The 23,178-nt window shown below is 42.5% G+C and overlaps 1 protein-coding gene across 5 annotated transcripts; it reads right to left on the bottom strand.

Moving 5' to 3' along the window:
• Positions 1-230: 230 nt before the first annotated feature.
• sema6d (semaphorin 6D) lies at positions 231-22,830 on the bottom strand. 5 transcript variants are annotated; one of them, XM_088992357.1, is made up of 20 exons: positions 22,653-22,830; positions 16,531-16,696; positions 15,087-15,198; positions 13,956-14,016; positions 13,619-13,681; positions 13,419-13,520; positions 11,830-11,920; positions 11,450-11,569; positions 11,087-11,175; positions 9,507-9,724; positions 9,281-9,412; positions 8,589-8,744; positions 7,978-8,151; positions 7,501-7,641; positions 7,186-7,263; positions 7,046-7,104; positions 6,431-6,487; positions 5,822-6,004; positions 4,774-5,015; positions 231-3,689 (listed from the first exon to the last, which is right to left on the bottom strand). In XM_088992357.1, exons 2-20 carry the CDS (start codon positions 16,649-16,651, stop codon positions 2,562-2,564), a joined length of 3,327 nt encoding a protein of 1,108 aa, XP_088848483.1. In that variant the 5' UTR covers positions 16,652-16,696; positions 22,653-22,830; the 3' UTR covers positions 231-2,561. The 5 variants fall into 5 exon arrangements, with proteins under 5 accessions (XP_088848483.1, XP_088848484.1, XP_088848486.1 ...); XM_088992358.1 differs by lacking the exon at positions 22,653-22,830 and adding an exon at positions 21,713-22,398; XM_088992360.1 differs by lacking the exon at positions 5,822-6,004 and having other exon boundaries at positions 22,653-22,829.
• Positions 22,831-23,178: the final 348 nt, after the last annotated feature.

Raw genomic sequence — 23,178 nt, 5'->3', positions numbered from 1 at the left:
CGCTTGCCCCGAACTTCAAAACAACCCCGCTCTAAAAATAGTCTGAAGCGAGGCGTAATCATTCAAAGGACTCTTGATGGCTCTGATGGGGCAATGTGCATTCGGGACGTCCATCAAGCACTCTTGTAACAACGTGCATATAGAAGCCGAAGCCTCAACTTCAGAACTTTGAGGCAGTAGTTGTGACCGATCTTACCAAACATTAGCAAACCACACTTCAACAATTTATTTCTGTGCAGTAATGTTTTATTTCAACTACACATGCCGTGTTAAAAAAAAAAAATAAACAAAAAATATGAAACAAAGACCGTTACAATTTACACTTTCACAGTACACTTGAAAACATTATCTACACACTCAAATATTCTGGAGATCCAATATATACACCTGGCTTTGCATCGCCATTTTGCACAGCATTTCAATCTAAATGGCATTACCAAAACATTTTTTCCTGCATTTCAAAAGAGCTTCAACTAAATTTTCCAAGGCTTCAATTTCGATTGCAACTGAAGAAGGAATTCATCTTGCAATGTACAAGGCAGTGAAGCAGTGTATGTTGGATGAATGTCAGGTTGCATGTGATGTAAAAAAAGAGCCCAAATACTGCTTTGATGACAAGCAGGAAGTCTTTACATACAATCATTACTTGTAAACAAAAAGTGGCTTTGGGCTAAAGAGGCATCTGATATTTAGGTTAGGTGTCACGCATGTAGATTGTGAAATGAAATAATTCTTCTGGTTATCCCTATAAAAACTCAATAGAATTTGATTTGAATGGTAACGCCTTTTGCTTGACCAACATTTTAATACACTGGCTGCGGGCAGGATGCGCTGAATTGAGCCGACTGGTCCACAGTGCAAGGTCTGAACAGCGTACATCCTACTGTCAAAAATACATTCACTGCATGGCACCTGTGTGGTGAATTAATACAATGCCCATTCTTTTAAAACGTTAACACAGGACCCAGTCACAAGTGGACTGTCCGTCACTTATGACCAGGTAGTTCATTTTCAACACATTTTGGCCTATGAAATGATTTGTATGGTAAATGACAATTACATACTAAGAATCATTGATATCGCCAATAATATACTTTTACTGTGGGCGATAATTAGGAGAATAAGGCACAAAATGCACAGATTCATGTCCGCTTGCCGAAAAATATGCTTAGTCCTTATTTATAGGATTTAAGTACTGTATATACACAAATTTGTCATTCCCAGCATGACTTCTCTGGACACATTGGTAAATGTTGTGTTGATTGTACACTAGCCACTCACATGGAAGCTGTATTGATAACACGGGCATTGGAACCAACACTGAAGGTAAAAATAAGCTCTTAAAGTCACATATTATTTCAAGGTCAGTCTAATGTCACCAAAATTGTGGTTGTTGGAGAAAAAAATGTTTGTTTCACTATTGAAAAAAATGTCCCAGTTCACTTGCCACAGGGCTCATCTGTGTTAAGAAGTCCTTTGAATGAGAAATATTCATTCATGCTACATAAAGGAAAAGCTTCTTTAAGATTCCAACAAGCTGAGATTAGAATTCAGATAATTGATCAGCCTTTGCCGTTGCGTTTGGTTTTTGAAATGGTGCCTAATGGTTACTGTTTGAATTAAAACAAAAGATGTGCATACCCACATTTGGGTCATCCCACTCTGGTACAGCACTATATGCATCGAACACACATGGCAATGTCTAAAACCAATAGCAGCAAATGTATTGAGGATATCCCAGTGAGTTACGAGTCCCTGTTCGAGTAGACAACTCAGTGTGACCGTTTTAAGTTGTTCAACCATATTACCTTGAAAAAAAATGACGCAAAAATGGTTGAGGCTTAGTTTAAAATTAGGTCAGAGAAGACCAAACAACACATTTTTGAGAGACAGTGACTTGGGTCTTAGATAGATTTTAAGGTGCATTGTCTTAATGGCACCGCTCTTGCCGTGTGAAGGCTTAACACGTGTTCAGCCCGCACAGATGCCAACATATATGATCAAAACATCATTTGTATGTTTGCTGCCCTGTGTTGTTGTTATAGTTGAACCTAACGATTACTAATGTTAGATTGACACTCTGCCTTGCATAAAGCAAGCCTATCGCTATGTTCAGTTCACATTAGTGGGAAGACAGTGCTCAAAGGCAGTGAAAAATGAGACCCATTCTTCAAGTATTCCACTGTTTCCAACCTGGTACCTCACACTCAGACGGACATTGTGGTGACACTTGTATCCTAATCTGTGTACCTTGTGAAAACGGGTGACACCCCAGCACCGATGTCCACCGTATGACAAGCAGGATGGAAATCAAGAAAATGAAAAATATCGGAGGAATATCTTTGGCCGCACGTGTGATTTTTTTGTTTTTGTTTTCCCTTTTATTTGAAGAGTGAGTGCATATCACTTAAAGGGGAACACACCTCAGGTTGATACGCGGGAACACACCTCAGGTTGATACGCAGAAACACACTGGGTCAACCGACTCCATAGCCGAGCTGTCCGGGCTGTAAGCTATAACTGTCAAGGCAGAGAGTTCACGGCATCGTGTTGGTGCTTTTCTAATAACTGTACTTATTGACCACTCGCATCTGTGGAGTCTGTGGTGAAAAGCCATTAGGTTTTGGGGGCACATCTGGCTTAAGGGATGGGGTCCTTTTAAGTCCTGTACGAGGGAGTGAGCCATGCCCACTGTAGCTGCTTTGCCTGGATAAAGAAGGAGGGTTGGGCGAGTGCATTCCGCCCCCCATCATTCCAACATGGGAATCGAGTCTGGAGGGGGGTGTCGGGGGCATATATCCCCCTCGGTTCATACTGTGCTGACGAGACACAGCTACCCCCATAGTCACCCCGTTGGTTGAGGTGGACAAAGAGTGCCTGTGAGAAGCACTTCTTTGGAGTTGGTAGCCACCTCTGGGTCTCTCCAAAGTTCCTCCCATGCTCAGGCTGCTCGTTGGCGTGGTGGGACTGGTTGACAAGGGGACGTCCACCCGCTTGGTGGGGCTATGCCTCGGCAGGGAGGAGGAAGGAGAGTACAAGGAGGCCTCGCGACTTGGCACCCTCGGGGGTAGTTCTGTCAGTTCCTCCATGGGCTCCAGTGTGAGGTGTTGTCGAGAGCGGTGACCCGATCCCTCGTGAAGAATGGCCTTCGGATTGGCCACAGAGTCATTGAGATGTTTTAAAAGGTCGTTTAATGTATTCCTCGCGTCCACCGACCGCTTCTGGTCTTTTCTGCTTCCTTTAGTTTCCGGATTATTCAGCTTCTTCTCAGAAGAATGTGGAAGAGCATCATCTCCACTGTCCAGATATAGGTGGTGGTCATGTGTGGCATTGGGCAGGACGACGGCACTGGGGATGTGGGAGTGACCCAGGGCCAAGTGAGGATGGTGGGAGTTGGATTTAGGAGGACCGGGTGAAGGAAGGAGAAATTGAGAACTCTTGGACCCCGAGTTGGATTCTTTGCTGGGGCCACTAATCTTCCTGTGATCCCTCTCCCACTGGTTTTTGATGGGCTGCAGGCCCTTCTGCTGGAGGACAGGAGTTGACTCGGGTGTTGGTAGAGCAGACAACTCAGGGGGCGCACAGCCATCCCGCAGGATCATGGTCTTGGTGTCGCCGTTGGGTGTCTTCAGGTCTTTACTCATCAGGTTGGTGTACAGTTTAGGAGAATCCACACTAGTCTGGTACTCCTGTGGACAAGAAAAAATACACAGTATGAATAGTTGAAAAGAACATTGACGTGTTTTCAATCTTCCTTTTACAAATTAGTGCTTTGAGATTCGGATCATGACCGAATGCAGTTTTAAGTTAAAACACTGAGAGCATGTTTTCACATCGAGTGAATGCAAATTCCACGAATTGGTTCCCACCATTTACTCCAAAATGCAGCAAAATCGGCATAAAAGTATATTTTGCAGTGGAGGAGAGGGTTTTTAAAAACATATTCACGACAAAATAGAAGATAATTAAACCATTCTTTATCAGACTGCATCACGTCAATGGTCATTGTTTTGCTTCTTTGTTGTGCCCACCTTGGATTGCTCGGGCCAGTCTGAGACACACAGATAAATGGATATATTGGATTGGAATAGCATTTATTAGTCTGTATTGTTCACTAAGATGCCCCAGCTCCTCTCGGTACTAATATTAGTTGTTGTTAGCAAAGGACAAAGAATATGAAAATCAGTATTGTTATATTGTGTAACTGTCCAAATGTGTCACTGTGCCATTTATATTCATTCAGTTGTTTAAATGGTTGGTAGCTCCACAACCTATAGGTTTGGTATCCAATGGAATCCAATTTTGTATAATTGCTTATGTTACGAGTACAAAGCAACAACCAGTCTGAAATGAATAAGAAACAATGCTCGGGAGAGGGAGACGGGATGGGGGAAAGACTGACTGATATAAAATGTATTATTATTATTATTATTAGTATTTACCATCAGCATTTATCATACGCATGAAACTAATAGACTTTATGCTATGCATGAAACTAATAGACTAAAAGTAAAGTGATGTGGCTCCTTTTATGTATACTTTGACAGTAAAATTCAACTTGGACTGGCAATAAACCTTTTTGGTTTACTTTCGGAAAATGGTTCATTCTTTTCCCAAGTGTTGTATGGTGTGGCGTTAATTGAGTTCACTGCCCCTATAAGTCATTCATCTCCAGTTAATACAGGTTCATCCGAAAGACAGCTTGTATCTCGAAAAACCCGCAAGTCACGTTAATTTGTACCACAGCGCTTTATCTGAAGGTTATGGATGTACCTTTACAGGACTGTCAAAGAGGCCATTGAGTTTAACGAAGCTTCCGGCAGAGTCCGAGCAGGATGGAGCCGATTCCGCATCCTTGTGGACTCGTCGTTGCTTTCGCATGAATGATTCCCGATTGCAGAAGACAATCAGGCCGGCAAGTAAGGCACCCGTGAGAAAAGCACCAAACACGCAGGTGATTAGGATGTTCATGTGGACCATCTGGCTGGTTTCACTGGTTTGGATATCCCACACACCTACAAACAAACAATAAGGACGGGTTAATCTCCTGCTGCGATTAAATCGAGTGGGTCAGTGAAGCATTCTCCCTCCTAACTTCACCCCCCATTTGTCCAGCAGACATGTGCATGTCGGTGCTCGGACACAACCGTGCATGAGTTCCTTCTCTCAGATCTCCCCTCAAACAGTTTACCAAGTCATTTGCAACTCGATCATATGAAGAAGACATGATTATTGGTAGTGATTGTTAGGCATCCATAGTGGAGGTTTGTTAATTCAAGAAATGATTGGTTTCCTGGATCCACCTGCCCATCCAAGGGTTAGATCATCTGACAGCTGAATTCATCCTTTCGACCAAGAAATCAATCAGCAGGAAGTTGGTCAAAGGAGCAATAGGATGTTTTTGTTTCACTGTCTGAAATAGTCGATGCTCTCCAGGAGCTTTGTTAGTAACCACAGACATTGAAAGCGTTAGTTCACCCACTGTGCGGCCACCATCGGGTTGTGGCAGTGGGGGCCCAGCAGCCTATCATCTACCAGCCAGGGTAAACTATGATTGGAAATAATGTTAGCTTCTCTATTCTGCAAATAGAATCAACGTCAGATTGAGGAAAAAGAACATGGAAGGATCATAAAAGAAGAAAGGCTTAGAAAAATAGTGAGATCTAGAATAAAAAAAATGAAACAAACAGAGCACTGTAATCTATTCTAGATAGCTGCCACAGTGTGAAGTGTTTGCACAAGTGAGCCACGGCGTGCATTGTCAGTGGCCGGCAGCTATCAGATCAATGCAGCATGCTGGCTGGCTCCCTGCGGGCCTTACCCTCATGCCCCCCTGGGAGAGAGTCTAAAGAATGAGAGGTGGTTGGGTCATCCTGCAGCACAAAGCCTGAGCCGTAGAGCTCTGGACGGGGCCCAGAGCTGGGGCTTTGAGTGGGAATGAGTACTGGGGGAGGAATGGGCCCACTGGGCAGGACAGTGACTGGTGCTGATGAAAACTCCATGTCTGTGGTGACAAACAAATTGTTAACAAATGGTTTGTAAAGCATACTGTCATCATCCCAGTTAGTAGGCATGGGCGATGGAAATTTGAAAAGTTAGTTGGAGTCAATCATTTTTTTTGTTCCTAACATTGGAGGGACAAAAGAGAGAGAATACAGAGTTTCAAAGAGGAGCTGGTTCAGAACAGAGGGATGCCTGGTGGGTGAGCATGCCAGGGGAAGTGAACAGGACAGGACGTGATGAGTGACAAGTGAGGCAGTCATGTGACCTGGAAAATGGGGTTTGTTTGTAACAGTTACAATGAAGCAGGTGGCATTCACGGGGGTGTTTTGCTGGTAAAAACATGACAATGAATGAGTGGTGCCAAGTCAGGGCTAGAGATGCTGAACTCAAGGGAAAGTCAACCATTTGAGTAAAAGATCAAACTAACCAGAGGTGGGGTCACCAAATGATTTGTAATCTGGTGCTGAAGTAGTGCCCAAAAATGCTAAAAGAATTAAAAAGCACAATACATTATTATCAGGGAATTCAGAAGTTTTAAATAATACCCCTTTGAGTACGACTGAATAAAATCTACAAAGCACTCACTGAGTTCATTATCTTTCTCAAGTAGGTCCTCTGGTTCTGATCAATACTGAGGTTCAGCTTGGGTCATGGTCAGTTGGTACATTTGGCAAGGCCGATATTTCAAAAGAAAATCAGTCATGGCTGTTACTTATTAGAACTAAGGCATCCACCATTTGCACCATCTCAGCATGACCCTTGAATGTAAAGGTCCATGATTGCAGCATTAGTTACAAGTGGCCATGTACTCGCCATATGCAGACGTGTCTGTTAATACCAAGCGCAGACTTGCAATTATGTGTGGACAAGTTACAGGTGTGAATACTGATGTGAGTGTGCAGATGAGTTTGTACTGTTTGCTCAGGTGTGTGTGTGTGTGTGTGTGTGTGTGCGTGCGTGCGTGTGTGTGTGTGTGTGTGCGCGAGTGTCAGCGTACGTATGTGTCAGAGGATAGATGAAGTGGTATGAAGATGACTCTTACCCTGGCAGTCTCCCAGGTGGCCAGTGTTTCCTAATTCAATATCCTGCTCATAGCCCGTCCTGAAAACGAGACAAATGAGAATTTCTATCATCTCAACTTTAATTAAGACATCTTGTGATAAATGTGGAGCATGAACTCACAAAAGACCAGCCTCTATCCTCTCACATGCTCCTTGTGGTCTCCATCCACAATAGGGATCACGTAAGGCAATGCAAGACCTAGTTCAAAACACAAACACACACGCACGCACACACGCACACACAGAAATAACAGAAACGTTTAATCATTCAGCAAAGACCAGAGTAATCATTTCCAGTTTGTTGAAAATTAACCCTCGTAACGAGGGCGTTGTTGTTTTCTTTCCATTTATGACCTGTACTGGACAAAACTAAACAGCAAAGGTGCAAAACTGCAAAATGCGTTGCTATTAAAATGTGCATTAGGCTTTTTCTTACTTGTGGCAGGAAGAATGCCTTTCACAGCGACTCAGGGGAATTCGGATGACGCAGCTTGAAAAAGCTACGTACAGGCTATGTGCGTCTTTGTCTACGTGCAGTGACAGGACGCGCTTATCATCGTCGTGGTTAGACAAGCATCTGGAAAAGGGAAAAAGGGTAATCAAAGGTGCATCAGATTAGTGTCTACCCTTTCAGAAAAGATTTAATCTGGCGGATACGATTTTCTCTCACATCTTAAAAGGCCTTTAACATTTGGCATATGAAAATGATGATGTGAAAATCCACCCCAAAAAAACATTGAGAAAAAAAAACAAGCATCACATGCACAGAAATCTGACAGACGCGGCCACCCGCATAAGGAAACTCCAGTTAATAGTTGCTGACTCCTCAGCCGTGAGGCAAAAGGAGAAGAGAAGAGAAAGCTAGACCAAAACAAAAGCAGACAAAGCGGGTGAAAAGTGCATGCTGCCTTACTTGGCTTTGTTGAAAACGTCTATCTCCTCCAGAAGCAGACTGTCGTTCAGGGACATGGCCGTGGTCTTTGCCAAAACCTTCAGGACAACTCCTGACTCAGAACCGATGAAAACCACTGTGTAGTTCTTGTGTGGGCCCGCTTCGTTGTCCACCGCAAGTGCAGTCAGCCTGTACCTAGAATGCATGTATTTTGCAGCTAATTGTCCAACGATAAAGAAATAAAAGTGACATGGCGATGATATGCAAAGACATAATGTCAATGCGTCTCCACTGCGTGACTAATAAAGGTATATCCAATCCATCCAATCCAATGCGAAGTGTTAGTTGGCCATATCAGCGAGTGCTTAAAGTATTTGTACCCAGTGTCAGTCTGAAAAATAAGTTATCAGTGTATCTGAACGGTTTAATATGGTTAACAAAAACAACAACGACAACTCTTTTACCAAAAATTATAAACTGAAGAAAAATCTCACGTCTTTTAACACAATCTAAAGAGATATCTTATTTGGTGTGCGTAGAGTTCTCAGCGACTGTTACCAAAATGACCAAAGTAAGGCCAACGCGTTTATTATAATACAGATATTACAATCAGTTTTTTAAAGGATATTTACCTAACACGTGTCTTGGTGTACCAGGGCTCATCGCCAATGGAAGGCACAGCTGTGTCCATTAAAGGGTGGGACTTGATGAACTGCAGAGTTTCATCCGGGAACTCAATGGAGCTCTTAAAGGATGCAGCTGGACTGTGACCTGCGCAGCACCCAGGTCTAAAATGGAGGGTTCACATGTCCAGAGGGCAAAAGGTCAAAAAGCAGCTCATGTGATCATTGCTTACCAGGGGGCTAATCATCATGTGCAGTGAAGCAGATAGAAGGGAAATGAAAGGGTTGGTGAGCAGGTGCTTGTTAGATCACAAAAAGGGCCTTAGTCGGAAACATTAAATATGCATAATATGCATGGTTATACTTCATCAATGATGCACCAGGGAAATGGGGTGCTTTGTGATTTTTTTTTTGTCTTTGGACACAGGACATGCCTCAAAATAGCCAATACTGTATATGGGATGACAGGCTCAAACTGCATCATGGTATAATTATGCCACGTTTAATAATTTAATCATCAGCAGATGGTGAATGTACGCACTCCGTCGAGGCGAAGAACCTGATCTTTTAATTGTATAACATATTTGATTTCACCGGACCAATAGAAGAAAGGATTCAGAAAAGGTCACGTTCGTTGTTTATTCCATCTCATTTTCAATGTTACGCTGATATTTTCAGAGGGTTTGTAAAGTCTTTATTACCTAGGCTTAGGGAGCTTCTCCTCTGGAAACGCCGTCCATATGGAGTCGGCAGTCTTCTGCTCTTTAAAACGACCATGGAAGACCTTTTCAATGTCAACCATGGAAAAAGCACATACTGCTGACCCTGGAATACTGCGAAGAAGCAAAAGTGATAAAATGGCCATATTTTAGTTCCTGCCATACTTGAAATTAGATCATCCATCAGCCCTAAACACTGAAAGCCCACCTGTTCATCTGTGTGGTGAATACGCCTACCACGGACGGTACGCCGTTGATGTTGATGATGTCAGTGATTGATTGAAGCACGTCGAAGTAGAAGAAGGAGTCCCCTGGCACAGAGCAGTTCAGTCTTGCCTTAACAAAAGATGTCCAATGTTTCTCAAGAACCCGCTGAGACCCGCCAATGTCATTTTTGCAGATCCGGGCAACTCGAGAGTAGACCACCTAAAAGGAAGGTGAGTTTAAGCAGGGATAGAAGCGGGAGGAAGTGGAATTCAGCTGAGTGAATGTTGCTAAAAACACTTTCAGTGCACTAAATAATGCATCTCTCCATTCTGTTGCAGCTCAACGCGGCCAGCAAAAATATACACTTTTATTTGGGCCTTACCAATTTAGGTGGAAATTGCTCACTCTGACTGAGTCCACAGATTTAAAAGCACAACAAATGGCTAGTCTGATGGAACCAAGTCATGTGTATTAGACTTTTTTAATGCGGCACACTATAGTGTGTCATTCCTGCTGTTTTTTTCGCCACTTGGTTATTATGCTGTGACATCCTTGTTAATACGTCTGTGTTAATGCAACTGATCTTAAAATTGAACACAACAACAATTGTTGAAGCAATGTATAAATTGTGTATAAATGGCTCTACAATTCCAAATTGCATGCACAACTCATCACCATAACCCTCCCATTCACAGCCACACTTGGGCAACATTGGGGTCGTACAACATACTGTCAAAAAAATACATGCATGGCTCGAGGAGCCCACGATGAGAAGAAAGTGGCCTTCAGTGCTGGAACTGGGAGTCAGTATGGAACTGGGAGTCGCGGATGACAGCAAATCTCTTTTGTTATTGGACGCTACAGCTTCTTGTTGCTTTCTAACTTAGTATTAAGGAGACATTTGCACATTTTCAGCTACATTCACTTAACTTCAAAAAGCACACATCATGGTAAGAGTTGTAACAGAATTTGTTTGACCCTGTGGTGGCAGTCACACTCCCAAAAAATAACAACACTAATTCGTTTTGGCGTGACTCCTACACAAAGTCCAGTCCAAAATGTGTCCCTCTGTCACACCCTTGCCATCATTTGCAGCGACAACCTATTCACAGATAATCGAGGGATTCCGATCACCCCCATTAAAGTTGAAGTGTGTCTCCAGTAATAACACAATCACACAATTTTATCAGGAGGAAAGTGATGGCCGGGCAAGTTCAGCCACAATAGCTGAGGATGGGCCTTGGTCAAATCTGACGTTGGCATCGAACATAGAACATCCTAATGCACACACATTAGCTTGTAGAGAGTGAGAGAGAGCAACACTGACCGTGCATTCTCTCAGAGACAAATCAGAGACACTGTGTAATGGTTTTACATCAGGCAAACACTCCCAGTAAATCCAGACTGTTGAAAATTCAGGTTTATTCTAATGTGGTGTGCTGTAATCGCATGAGTGGGCACTGCCACTTGGGCCCTTTGTGTCATAAAGGAATGAAGTGGAGGAGCTTTCGGCCTTTTTTGGACACAGCATCTGTTTGGGAAATGCAGTGTACTAAAACAGCGCCTTTAGACTGTTCTTACCTTGCCCAGATTGCTGTGCTCCACTGCAATCTCTCGGTAGAAAAAGTACACATAATTCCCATACTCGGCTGCGTGCAGGAAATGAGGTTCTGAGGGAGAAACAGAAGCAGCGAGTTGAGAGAGTATTTTTGCAATGTCACCATCAGTGTGGATGTTGAATATTTCAGGGATTTGTACAAGGCTGTATATGACTGGGGGTGACCTAGATTGCCTGAGAGGGAGCAGGCCAAATCCCCCAAGGAGTTAGGCAAGACAGGAGAGCTCTCCATCACAAACTCGAACGACTCTGACGCACACCATGTCGTGCCGTGGGATCGCCAGAAAGGAGGAAAGTGAAGATGCACTGAAAGAGCGGTCACTTACCTTTAAGCCACTTGGAGTCGTATTTGATGGTCCTCAAGGCGGATCCATCACCCATACTGCGATAAATGACAGAATCACTGGCCTGAAAGTCAGCCACCGTGGCGGAATACAGTTTCCCCTCTACAAGACAAACAAGAAACAGTCAACAACAGCTGGCGCACAACTCGCTTCTTGATATGTTTTATTTTATATATTGATTTGTATCTATTTATTTTTTATTTAAGAGCTTTAATTTACCCAACTTGCTTTGGCTGCAGGCACATTTGTACCACAGCAAAAACTCAGCAGTGATAATGGGAATGGAACTTAGAACACATTATCTCTGATGCAGAAAGACAATTGAGTTCCTGCGTGTAGGCGGTGGTGCGTTTGACCCTCACCTGCAAAAAGGGCAACGTTGGTTTGCTTGGAGTCAAATGGGCACCGTGCCAGCCCATTGATCTCCTCACCATCCAACTCGAGGTTATCCAGCTGAAGGAAGGAACAAGCGCACACATTCAACAAAGACGACAGAACAAATATGGACAAGAAATTGTCCAAACAGTCCAGTCAAATGCAGTGAATAACCCACATTACAGTGGTACCTTTGAGTTCATGAGTTCCTAGTGGCTTCCTTCTTATTTTTAACAGTGTTGTTTTCCAAAATTTTGGGGGCACATCGTACAGTTGCGAAATTGCTAAATGAATTAAACCATTTTTGTAACTTTTTAAGCGTTTAAATGCTCAATCTTATTCATTCTCGTGTGGGTGTCTCGGCCACCTGGGTGCAATATCATACAAACAGAATGATATACGTACATGGAACTGCTCAGCAGTAATATTCGGTGGCCATCACATTTAATAAACAATATATGACAGTGAATGTTGCTATATTATCTGTGTACATGTGTTGCGCCACCATAATTATGTGTTGAAATGGTCATTTATAAGTTGGTCTGGTTGTTTATTCCATGCCACAATTAATTTGAGTGTACAGTATTTGCACCAGCATCAAGGTCCAAACCGTAATGGTGGACTAACCTTGGATTGTTTAAAGTGGACCAAACAATACAGGCGTTTATACACCTCTAGACATGATCTCATCTTTTTCTATGGTTTTCTTGATAATAATCAAAATAAGTTCTTATATCTATAACTTTGGCACAATACCACCAAAAACCATGCATTTAGTCGTTCCATGTTTCCTCAATAAAACAACTTTTGTGGTAACATGGATTGAAATGAACAAGACAACCGTTGAGACCTTCAAGTTCCTGGGAATCACAGTCTCCCAGGACATGAAGTGGGAGGTCAACACTAACTCTATTCTGAGAAAGGCTCAACAGAGAATGTACTTCCTGAGGCTGCTAAGGAAGCATGGCCTGCCACAGGAGGTGCTGCAACATTTCTACACGGCTGTCATCGAATCCATTCTGTGTTCTTCCATCACTGTTTGGTTCGGGCCGCCACAAAAATGGACAAAATCCGACTTCAACGGACAGTTAGGACCACCTTAGCCACTCTCGAGGACTTGCACACTGCAAGAATCCAAACTAGGGCGCGGAAAATCCTACTGGACCCTTCGCACCCTGCCCACCACATTTTCCAGCTACTCAGCTCAGGCAGGTGCTACAGACATTTAAACAGCTTCTTCCCCCAAGCCATTAACTCTTTGAACAGTAGCCCAAATGGAACTTTATAGTGCCTCTTTGCAATTTTTTAATGTGATACTAGTGCAGCGTGTTCGACCGAAAACAAATGCCTTGTGTGTTCTACATAATTGGCAATAAAGATGATTCTGATGATGAATAAAAAGAGGTGTTCGGATATTTTATTTCCATGGGTGTAGATGTGTTTGCATTAGATCTAGGCTAGTGGACTGAAAGGTTAAGCTGCAAGGTTGTTTTGAAGACATGGTGTGTAATTGCCTTTATTTAATGTTTAGTCACCCGTATCGCAAGGCATAATTGACTTTTTACTGGAAACTGACCCTGTAGTATCTGCACATGGGGTTAAAGCCATTGGTGCCACAGATGAAGACCAGATCGTCATTTCTGGGAACCAGCACTTTGATGAAGTTATGGCACTCATCCTATAAACACACAGGGAGCACATTGATTTTCTTTTTCCTTTTAGTAATTTAGAAGCACCAAAGAAACTTTTGAGGGGCTGGATTGGAGTGATACTTACTCTGTGTTTTCCCTTGACGGCACACATCTCTCTGTCTGCCTGGCCTGATCGCCATGTCAGCTTCTGTGGAATCAAAATATGAAGCATGAACACAAATCTTTCTGCATGCTAAATGCATGTGCACAAATAGGAATGCACACATGCACACTCACGTCTCTTCTTTCAGCGCTCTCCTTTTACAATCAAGCCAAGTTTGTGATGAATAGGTGTGTGTGTGTGTGTGTGTGTGTGTGTGTGTGTGTGTGTGTGTGTGTGTGTGTGTGTGTGTGTGTGTGTGTGTGTGTGTGTGTGTGTGTGCAAGCGCGTTTAAATAAGTAGCTTGTGGCGAGAATCTTACCCGATAAGGGATGATCTCATTCCTGTAGGATTCTCTCAAGCTTACAAGGTAGACTTGATCCCTGTGGCCAGCAGCGTAACATACGCAATTTCAGTGATACAACAAAATAAATAATGCATTTAAAAGATGACCAAATATAAAATTCAAAGACTTATCCCGGGCTTTTTTTAAAAGACTCCAAAGCTAATGGGCTAATAATTTGCACGGGATGTGCTCTAATATTAGCAGTGCCATCGCATATTTGTTTTTAATAGTGAATAATAATAATAATAATAATAATAATAATAATAATAATAATAATAATACATTTCATTTATAAGCGCCTTTTAAAACTCTCAAGCACCCATGAGCTCTTTCACATTGTTTTACCAATTTTTTTTGACTGTTTAGAGTTGCACTCATGATTGGAAAATCACATCTGTTGTTTAAGATAACTCGCTTGTATCCTAAAACACAACATTTGGTTTTGTGGTAACATGAGATCTTGAGTTTAGACAGTCCTTCTCAACCGGCGATGAAAAGATAAATCATCAAATTGCTTATTTTTCGTGTAAACAAGAATACAAGCATAATTAATCGGCATTGAAGACTGCTTTTTGTTCAACGGACTTTAAAACCTGAATATCTTCTGTATTTTGCGTGCCATCACTTCTTGTTTTGATGACGTGCCAGTTATGACAAACGTGCACCACCCAACTGGGAACAATAATAGCCTTCACTTTCAGCCAACATTATGTGAACACTCAACTGGCAATGTGATTTACCTGACCCAGTAATACATATGGTTGTGACTGCAGTCGTGGGGTGTGGCAAAGTTGGGGAGGGCAGTTCTACTGTAGATGTCAAGGTGATTTCTTGCTACAATACTAGTGGTTGGTGGTAAGATTAATCTCAGTGCTCGTAAATACTAAAACAACACGTACAGATGCCAAGAAATCTTTGACGCAGCATCAGCCTGGGTTGATATATGCTTTTGCAGGATCAATATCGACCATATACATGAGATGGCGGCCTACAAGCCAACGATCCAATAACACTAAGAGCTTTCCCTGCCCTGTTTACCTGCCAAGATATATGTTCGTGAACTGTTGTAGGGAGATGTGTGAAGGAGAATCTGCACGTTCAGTATACCTGCCAGCGATGAAGAGCGTGTCTTGTATCTTGGTCATCAGCTGAAAGTCAAGGCGATGCTGTGACTCATTACCAGAGGGCCTGCCTCTGAACACAGGGTATCTCCGTGAAACTGCAAAGCAAACCGTGCACACACATTGCTTGTTATCTTCAATCTAACTGATGATTTTGGCATGTTGTGCGTGCACAAATCTGGTTCAATGTGTCTCTGAATGTAATGCTTGTGTTGAGGCCCACAAATACCATATTTACAAACAAGGTATGTAAAATCAGTGCCTAACCAACATTTGGAATGCTTAAAAAGTCTAAGCAATACAATACAATACATTCTGGTTGACATAGATCTTACACAACAGCTGAAGTTGTAGTTGAAGTTGTAACAAAGTGCTTAATAAAACAAACCCAGCACATTATATATATATATATATATACAGTAAAGTCTCGTTATATCGATATCGGATATATCGATAGTCCCGGTTATATCGATACTATTTCTATGCACGCACGGAGAAAATTACATGCGCGCAGGGTTGGATATATCGATAGTCCCGGTTATATATATTTATATATTTTTTCAGACTCCCTTGAATATCGATATAACGAGACTTTACTGTATATATACACACACACACACACACACACACACACACACACACACACACACACGCATATATATATATATATATATATATATATATATATATATATATATATATATATATATATATGATTGTTCTACCTTGATTAGTGCTGCGATATATAGAGTGCCATTCTTTTTACTGCACTTAGAATGAATTAAATTCGATTTGATGAAGGTTATTATTCTGAGTGCTAAAAATGTTTAGTTATTAGTTGTTTTTGAGCATTATTGCTAGATATTACAGATTGATATTACAGGTTGTTGGTTTAATGAACTTTATAGGTGTATCCAGTCAAACCTCAGTTTATCAAACGTCTGTTATCGACCAAATCGGATTCTAACCAGAAAATTTAAGATTTTTACACCGCGTATTATGACTGAAATGACCAAACGCAGGAAACCCGAATCGGCCACTCGACCCCCAATCAGGTTGCGGACACAGGGAAGTGACGTTTCCTCGTCCACACAAGTTAGTGATGGTTCCTCCTGTACGCTCGTTGTGAGCAGATGTGTTTGTTGTGATTTACGCAAATCTGACAGTTTTTTGGTGTTGTTTAGGCATAGTGTATGATCCCTTAATCCACGGCTAATAGAATAGTTTTGGATTTTGAACAAATCACTTTTTGAACAACCTTCTCAAATGGATTATGGTCTAAAACACTATATTCTAATGGAAAAAAATAATGCAGCAATAGGAGGTAATATACAGGAGGCTTTTGCATTTTTAGTGACGCTGAGGTCATTATAATCGCGACCCATCTCTGCTGAGATTGTGTGTCTGTGTGTGCGGCCGTGTGAACTCACAGTGGGCGTCAACGACATCCAGGGGTGCAATGTCCTCAGGGAAGCTGACTGCGAGGAGAGTGTGTGAGGCTGTTAGCAGCAGCAGCAGCTCACTGAGCAAAAGTGTGGCTCTGTGGCCCATGGCTGCTCACATACACTTCCTGTGTCACACTATGGGAGATGTTACCTGTAGACATGCACAAAAAAATCTTCTGTGACTCAAATTTGGAGACACACATCATGTACACAATCTATTCTTGGTTTAAAAAAAGGGAGGGGGGGGGGGTAGAGCTACCTCCTCTTAAAGGGGGGTGGGGTAGTACTACCTCCTCTTGAAATGAATCTTATCAAAATATCAGAAACAATCTTATGGATGACAGTGCACCTGTAAAAAGCATATTGTTAAATCAATATCGATAAGTTTATTTAAGTTTGGTCATAGCCTTGTCTAATCGGAAAATATTGCTTAGCACCATCTTGTGACATCTTTGGGAAATTACAAACGCTTGACTATTAATAGCAAGTGTCTGATGCTTACAATGCATATTTGCACATTTTCTTTTTACTTTGTTTTGTTGTGTCTTGATGCCTTGACCTTGAGTCTGGAAATACATGAGATTGATTGGGTGTATTTGCTAAACCTACTATTGTATTTGGTGGCTGTGAGCAAGACACATATTGCCTTCTCTTGAGCATCAGTGGGTGGCAGAGCAGGAAATATCCCCATTCTACCTTCCTCTGCATCTGCTAACGAACAGAAGGTCAGCCAAAAGTCCGGCTTGGTGTCTCAGTGTGTGTTGGGGAAACGGAAGTCCACTCTGCTAGAAGCACGGCAGGCCCCGCTGACTCTGGACATCTGTGGCCTGATTGGTCTGTCTGGGGCCAAGCTCATCTCTGATCAGCTCATTGCAACTTCATCACCATCAGCAGCGCGCGATCTCATGCGCCCTTAGCTGACTTCTATTAGCGCTCTGTTAGCTCTTACTGCTGCAGTCTCTTCTTGGGGCCAAATCGCTTTATTGCACTGCAGTGATTCACTCCATTTTAGTGTTATGAGGACAAAGCCACGCTCACTTGTTTTGACATTAGGAGTAATTACAGTGGGTGTACATTTTCCTTGTTTTTTCCCCCACTACATCCTAATGTAGATATACTGTAGTACGCCAGATGGATATGATGTATTGTAGGTAGAATTCAAGTGTACGAAATGTATTGACACAAGCTTTAAAGGCAGTCACTGGCTCTAAATGATTAGTGTATATTTCAAATATTTATAAGGCAAACAAATTATTCATGTGGGCAAAGCCTGAACGGATATAAACAATTTACTCGAAGACGTCACACAGGCAAAGGCATAGATTAGTTGGAAGCATGCTGGGGTACACACACTGGGAGCACATACATCATCATCCTTTCACATTATGTCTCTCAAAGACTGACGCATGTGCACACGCACAAATAGTAATGATTCATTTTTCTATTAGCCCCAAAGCCCACCTGCTCCAGTCTGTCAAAGCCAGTCCATTAGTGCTTTAATTGATCCAACCAGGAAGCAGGGCCAACCATATCACTTTTCACTACAGTCATGTGGAAACCTCTCTAAATTTGCCAACTTTGTAATTAAATTCAGGGCCCAAGTAGAAAACCTATGAAAAAGTAGACCAACAAAGCATCTGCCTGCCATCTTTTTTTCTCGTGTGCACCCGGGGTTTGAGTTATCTTGACTAAATCACTCAAATTGCCTCGAATACTCCATGTTGATGTTAAGCGACCACATTTTTCCAAGCCCTAATAATCCAATTTCAGTTTGGTAACTTATAGTGTGTCACCTGGGAAACATTGAAGTGAGGCTAAAACGGAACGCTCCATAAGTGTGTTTTAGTCATTCACAATGTGTAATGGTGGCAATTCTGTGCTCGGTGGGAGGCTGTGGCCTTCCAAACAGCAAAGTCATTATGAGTAATGCTGGACCTGAAATAGGCTGCGCTTCATCTCCATTAGTCCACTTAACAGTTAAATGGAGAGTTTGATGTTTTTGAAAAAAACTAGGGAGATTGTCTGGGGTCAAATAGCCTGGTGTATATTGAACACACACATGATGCAGATCCATTTTCTTTATACGTGGATGTCATCAAATCCTGATGATGGCTGGCAAATCAAGAGAGATGAAACAATTCCATCTAAATGAGAAGTGATGACCAATCTGACCTCACTTCACAGCATAGGCCCTGGCGTTCCTTAAAAGCATCTCGTCTTCTATCTCGCAGATGTGCTCGCCAATAAATGTGCACATGCCAAATCCCGAGACACGAATACATACCGAATGCACAAGTGGAAGCAGAGGTAGGGCACAAAAAGTAACTACAGTAAGATACATAGTATATCATTTTTGTGGAGCTATGATACAAGAAGCTTTACAGCACAGCCAAGCTTGGGGGTGCTAACAGGTTACAGCAAACAAACATTCACCAAATGTATTGCCCTGAAACTCCAAATTAACGATATCTCAGCACCTTTATAACCGGACTTTACTGTAGAGGCAATTGCTTTCATTTAAAGTAAAACAGAAACAGAAGACACTCAGAGGTCAGCGATCTAAAATTACTTCCAAAGCTCCAGTGAGCCCAGCATGTTTTCTATTGACCATTACTTTGCATTCTCTGATTCCTGCCCTCCAGTTAGAGTGTGTGGTGTGCATGTACATATAGGCCTCAAACAAGCCCAGAGACGCTGGACTTGTCACGCAACTCACTGCTTTCAGCTTTGCCTCACTCTACCTCTGTTATTACAGGCCTTTCAAATGCGCCACAACCTCACACTTCCCCCCCGCTGATATTGTTGGCTCAAACTCACGAAGTTTAACATGGGGGCTGGGATGGGCTATGGTGGATTTGGTGGAGGGGTCTCTAGCCCAATTCTGGTAGTTAAAAACTAAGGATTTAGTGTTATGATCCTAAAATGACAGATTAACACACATTTTCTCTGTGTGCTGCACTTTTTGCTGGCATATGTCAGCCGCCACCTCTCTTCGACCGCACCGTTGTTCCTGCTTTGCACATTGGTGCTCATAATAAAGACAGCAAACAATAGTGGCATGTGATGTTTCATGCCTCCGTTCTAAATGTGAGAAGCACAGAAAATCCCAGAAGGAAATAATCGCGCACCACTTTTGGAAACAGGAGTCGTTTCCAAGTCCACTCACAGCCTCGTAGTGAACTTATCCTCGGTCATCAAAGTGAGGACTGGTACAAACAGGGCACGCCAAGTGTCTACCATAGCTATGCTAAGCTTCACAATATTGTCCCTCGAGACCATTAAATGTTTCGTAAACACTTTCCAAAGCTTTTTGCAATTAATAATCCCTGTGAAGAATTGGCAGTATTTAAGATAGGCATTAAAATATACCTCAGTCAACTGGGTGCCGCGCTGCACAATTGTAGCTGCATCCGAACGTGGTTTCTCATTGGCCGAATGCTTTGCCACAAACACTTAAATCACAAACAGTTTTTACTTGTGGCAGCAAAAGAATGTGCCACTTTGTTGAGGTTTATTGCCAACTTCAAAACATCAACAATAGGCTCAGGGAAACATCTTTGGCCAAGAGTTTGGAATGAAGATACTGCAAGACATCCTAGAGTCCTAGACCTAGAGCAACACCTCGGTGGCTTTATTGGGGGGCAGATCTGTGTAGCAGCATAAATATGGAAGGTGTCTGGATGTAGCTGCACACGAGAATTGGCCAGATGATCACATTATTGCCCCAGGAGTAATTATTATGTATATATTCACTCCAGTCTCATTGACTCTGGCCTAAGCTATTACAACAACCTGGATTCACTTTTGAATGATTTGGATGTGCAATTTTGAAGGACTATGCCCCCATAAAGTAACCCTAACCCTTTCCTCATGAACCATTGCAAGAGGAAGAGTGAACCAGGCAAAATGTTGCATACGGCAGTGGCATGCATAAAAGGGCCTAGTTGCAGGTGTGACCAGGAAACAAAGGGGGGCTTTGGCCACACCAATACAATGGGGCGCACCCGCGGTCACTGACCCTATCTATGGTCAGCGGAGCACATTTGGGAGCTACCAAAAGGGACTTTGAAGGAACAAAGCAAACCATATAAACATGTTGACTGGTGGAACTTTTATCACCCAGTCCTTTCAACACTGAATGATTCTAATTTCAGGCTGGGGTTTAGATCATCGATGAGGTTGTTAACATAGAACTTTAGTGTTTAATGGTTGTTGTTCCCGGTTTCATCTGGCTATCGTGGATGTTAACTGTGGTCGTTCTGGTCACAAAATTCTGACCCAGTGCCCAGTCAGGTGAATTGGGCCACACCAACGAGATGCTATTGGCTTTGGCCAATATCAAGTTCGTAATTGTCTATACGGTGGTAAGATGTTTCTGGGAGGGAATTATTGTAACAGAAAAAAATACTACTTTGAACACTAATATTTTCCACATTTCAGGGAACCAGTTCAAACACTTTTTGGCTCATATCCTAGACTTAAGTCCTACAAATGGCAGATTTTCGCAGATAATTAAGCACTCTACACCAATCCTTTAATCTACTAAAAAATACGACCAAATATGGCCTACTATTCTTTCTACATTAATTCATTTAATGCAATGGTAATGTTCCTACTTTGGGAGGGGTTATTTTCTCAATTACTTTTATGCACAGATCTATGCATCAGTTCAGCCACAAATGCTTGTATTGTCCAGTCTGGGGTGTAAAGGCATTCAAAGTTCCATCCGTGATAAATCTTTTCACAAGCCTTTAGTGTCCACATGTGGGACTGGATACAAAAGACAACAAAAAGGAGGGGACACATGAGGAGAGACAACAGTGATGGAGCTTTTGTATTCACAGGCAGCGATAGAGAAATGCAAGGCTTTTAATTAAAGAGAAATAAATGATCAAAGAGATAACAGTAACGCTACCAAGCAGAAGACGTTAGTGTTTCATTGGCCACTTCAATGATTTAATAAGGAAACAACTACGCAAAAAGCGAATGAATTGGACACTGTGAAATTGTTAAAACACTCAAAGTCCCTTTAAAGACACAACGCCGTATTTATACTCCGGCAGAGAAGTAACGGATAAAGAGGCCAATTTTTGGATGAATCTTAGAAATTTATATGAGCACAAAAATGACGCAGAACAGACTTGTTTTAAATGTCTGAGCAACCTACCTTAAAATCATGAACGGAGCAATCCGCCCGCCCGAATATTCCTCTGGTAATCCATTTAGATAAGAAAAAAGACCCACTGTTTACGATTCTTCTAATATTAAATTCCCTTCGGACACACTTTAACGTTTTAAATCCAGTTTCTCGGCTCCGTTCGCTTCATCTAATCATTTTTGGGGGCTCTTTCGTCCTGGTTCCGGGGCCCCTTTCGATGTGACGACTGATGCTCAAAGGAGATCCGCGACCACCACACTCTTCTGTGGAAGTAACTCGGCTGTTGTCCTCTCCCTCACACACCCACGCAACAGCACATCCAATAACTTTGGATGCAATCGTAATCAGAACTATAAAATGAAAGAGGGTCAAAGCACCAACTAACCGTTGTACGCGATCTCAACTGGCAAAGCTCATTGACTTCACAGCTCCGCTGTAATTTTGTCTACTAGTAATTCATTCAGCCTTTTAAACAAAGAAGGGAATCAGTGACATCAAAGACAATGCACCAGAGAAGTTAATATTCCTTTGAAAGGAGGTGCGTCCAAACGCAATAAAGCGGTTACAGTACAAAGCCACCCGTTAAAAAAGCAGCAGTTAAAATCTGGCACCGTGTATACACGCAAACATATATTCTGTACAGTAAAAATTGCACACCCATGCATATTTCACCTCCACACTCTCCACCGTTTACTAATTCGACTTTCACTCGGCGATAAAGTCAAGTAATAGACGCATGCATTTCGACTCCGGGACAAAGCCACCCGTTAAAAAGCAGCAGTTATAAGACATTCGTCACAGTGTATACACATACTCTCGAGAGTGAACAATTGCACATAAATGCATTATTTCACCTCCGCGTTCTCCCCCGTTTACAAATTCGACTTTCACTCAGCGATAAAGTGCAGTGATAGTAATAGGTGCATGCATTTCTGCAAAAACAACTCACCTCATCTGAATGCTTTATTGTTGTGTATCCACACGAAATAATCCCAGAGAAAAGGAGGCGAATATATCGCGCGTCACTCCAACTTCTCCTGGCTAGGAGAAAAACAAACGAAGACACGGTAAATGGTGTAATTTGACCCGAGCTCGGTCAATCCACGCAAGGATAGATCCACGGCCCGCCAATAAGGAGCGCTCTTGTTCCAGTCCCTCCCCCCACCATCCAGCTCTCCTCCTCGCTCGCGTTTGGAACTCTGCCTCGCTCCTGGTTTCCTTCCTCTCTTTCCAAGAGCCACAGAGGCTGAGAGGGAGAGCGAGGGGAAAAAACACCGAACCTCCCTCTTGTGTGACCCCACGTTGTTCCTCTCGTGTTAAAGCTACCCCTCCCCCCACCGCCCCTCAAACTTCAAGTCAGCAACTGCTCGTAGTTAAAACTAATTTCATTCTATTCTGAGGCTCATGCAAGTTGCTACTGCTTAGTTAAAATATCTTTTCGCAATGTTTGGATTTGAAGAGATAGGAGTAAACCC

This window comes from Hippocampus bargibanti, linkage group LG03 (assembly GCF_051943395.1).
Source record: "Hippocampus bargibanti isolate YZ-2025 linkage group LG03, ASM5194339v1, whole genome shotgun sequence".
Taxonomy (NCBI): Eukaryota; Metazoa; Chordata; class Actinopteri; order Syngnathiformes; family Syngnathidae; genus Hippocampus; species Hippocampus bargibanti.
Note: the sequence above shows the minus strand (reverse complement) of the source record. Positions and strands in the feature narration are given on the sequence as shown.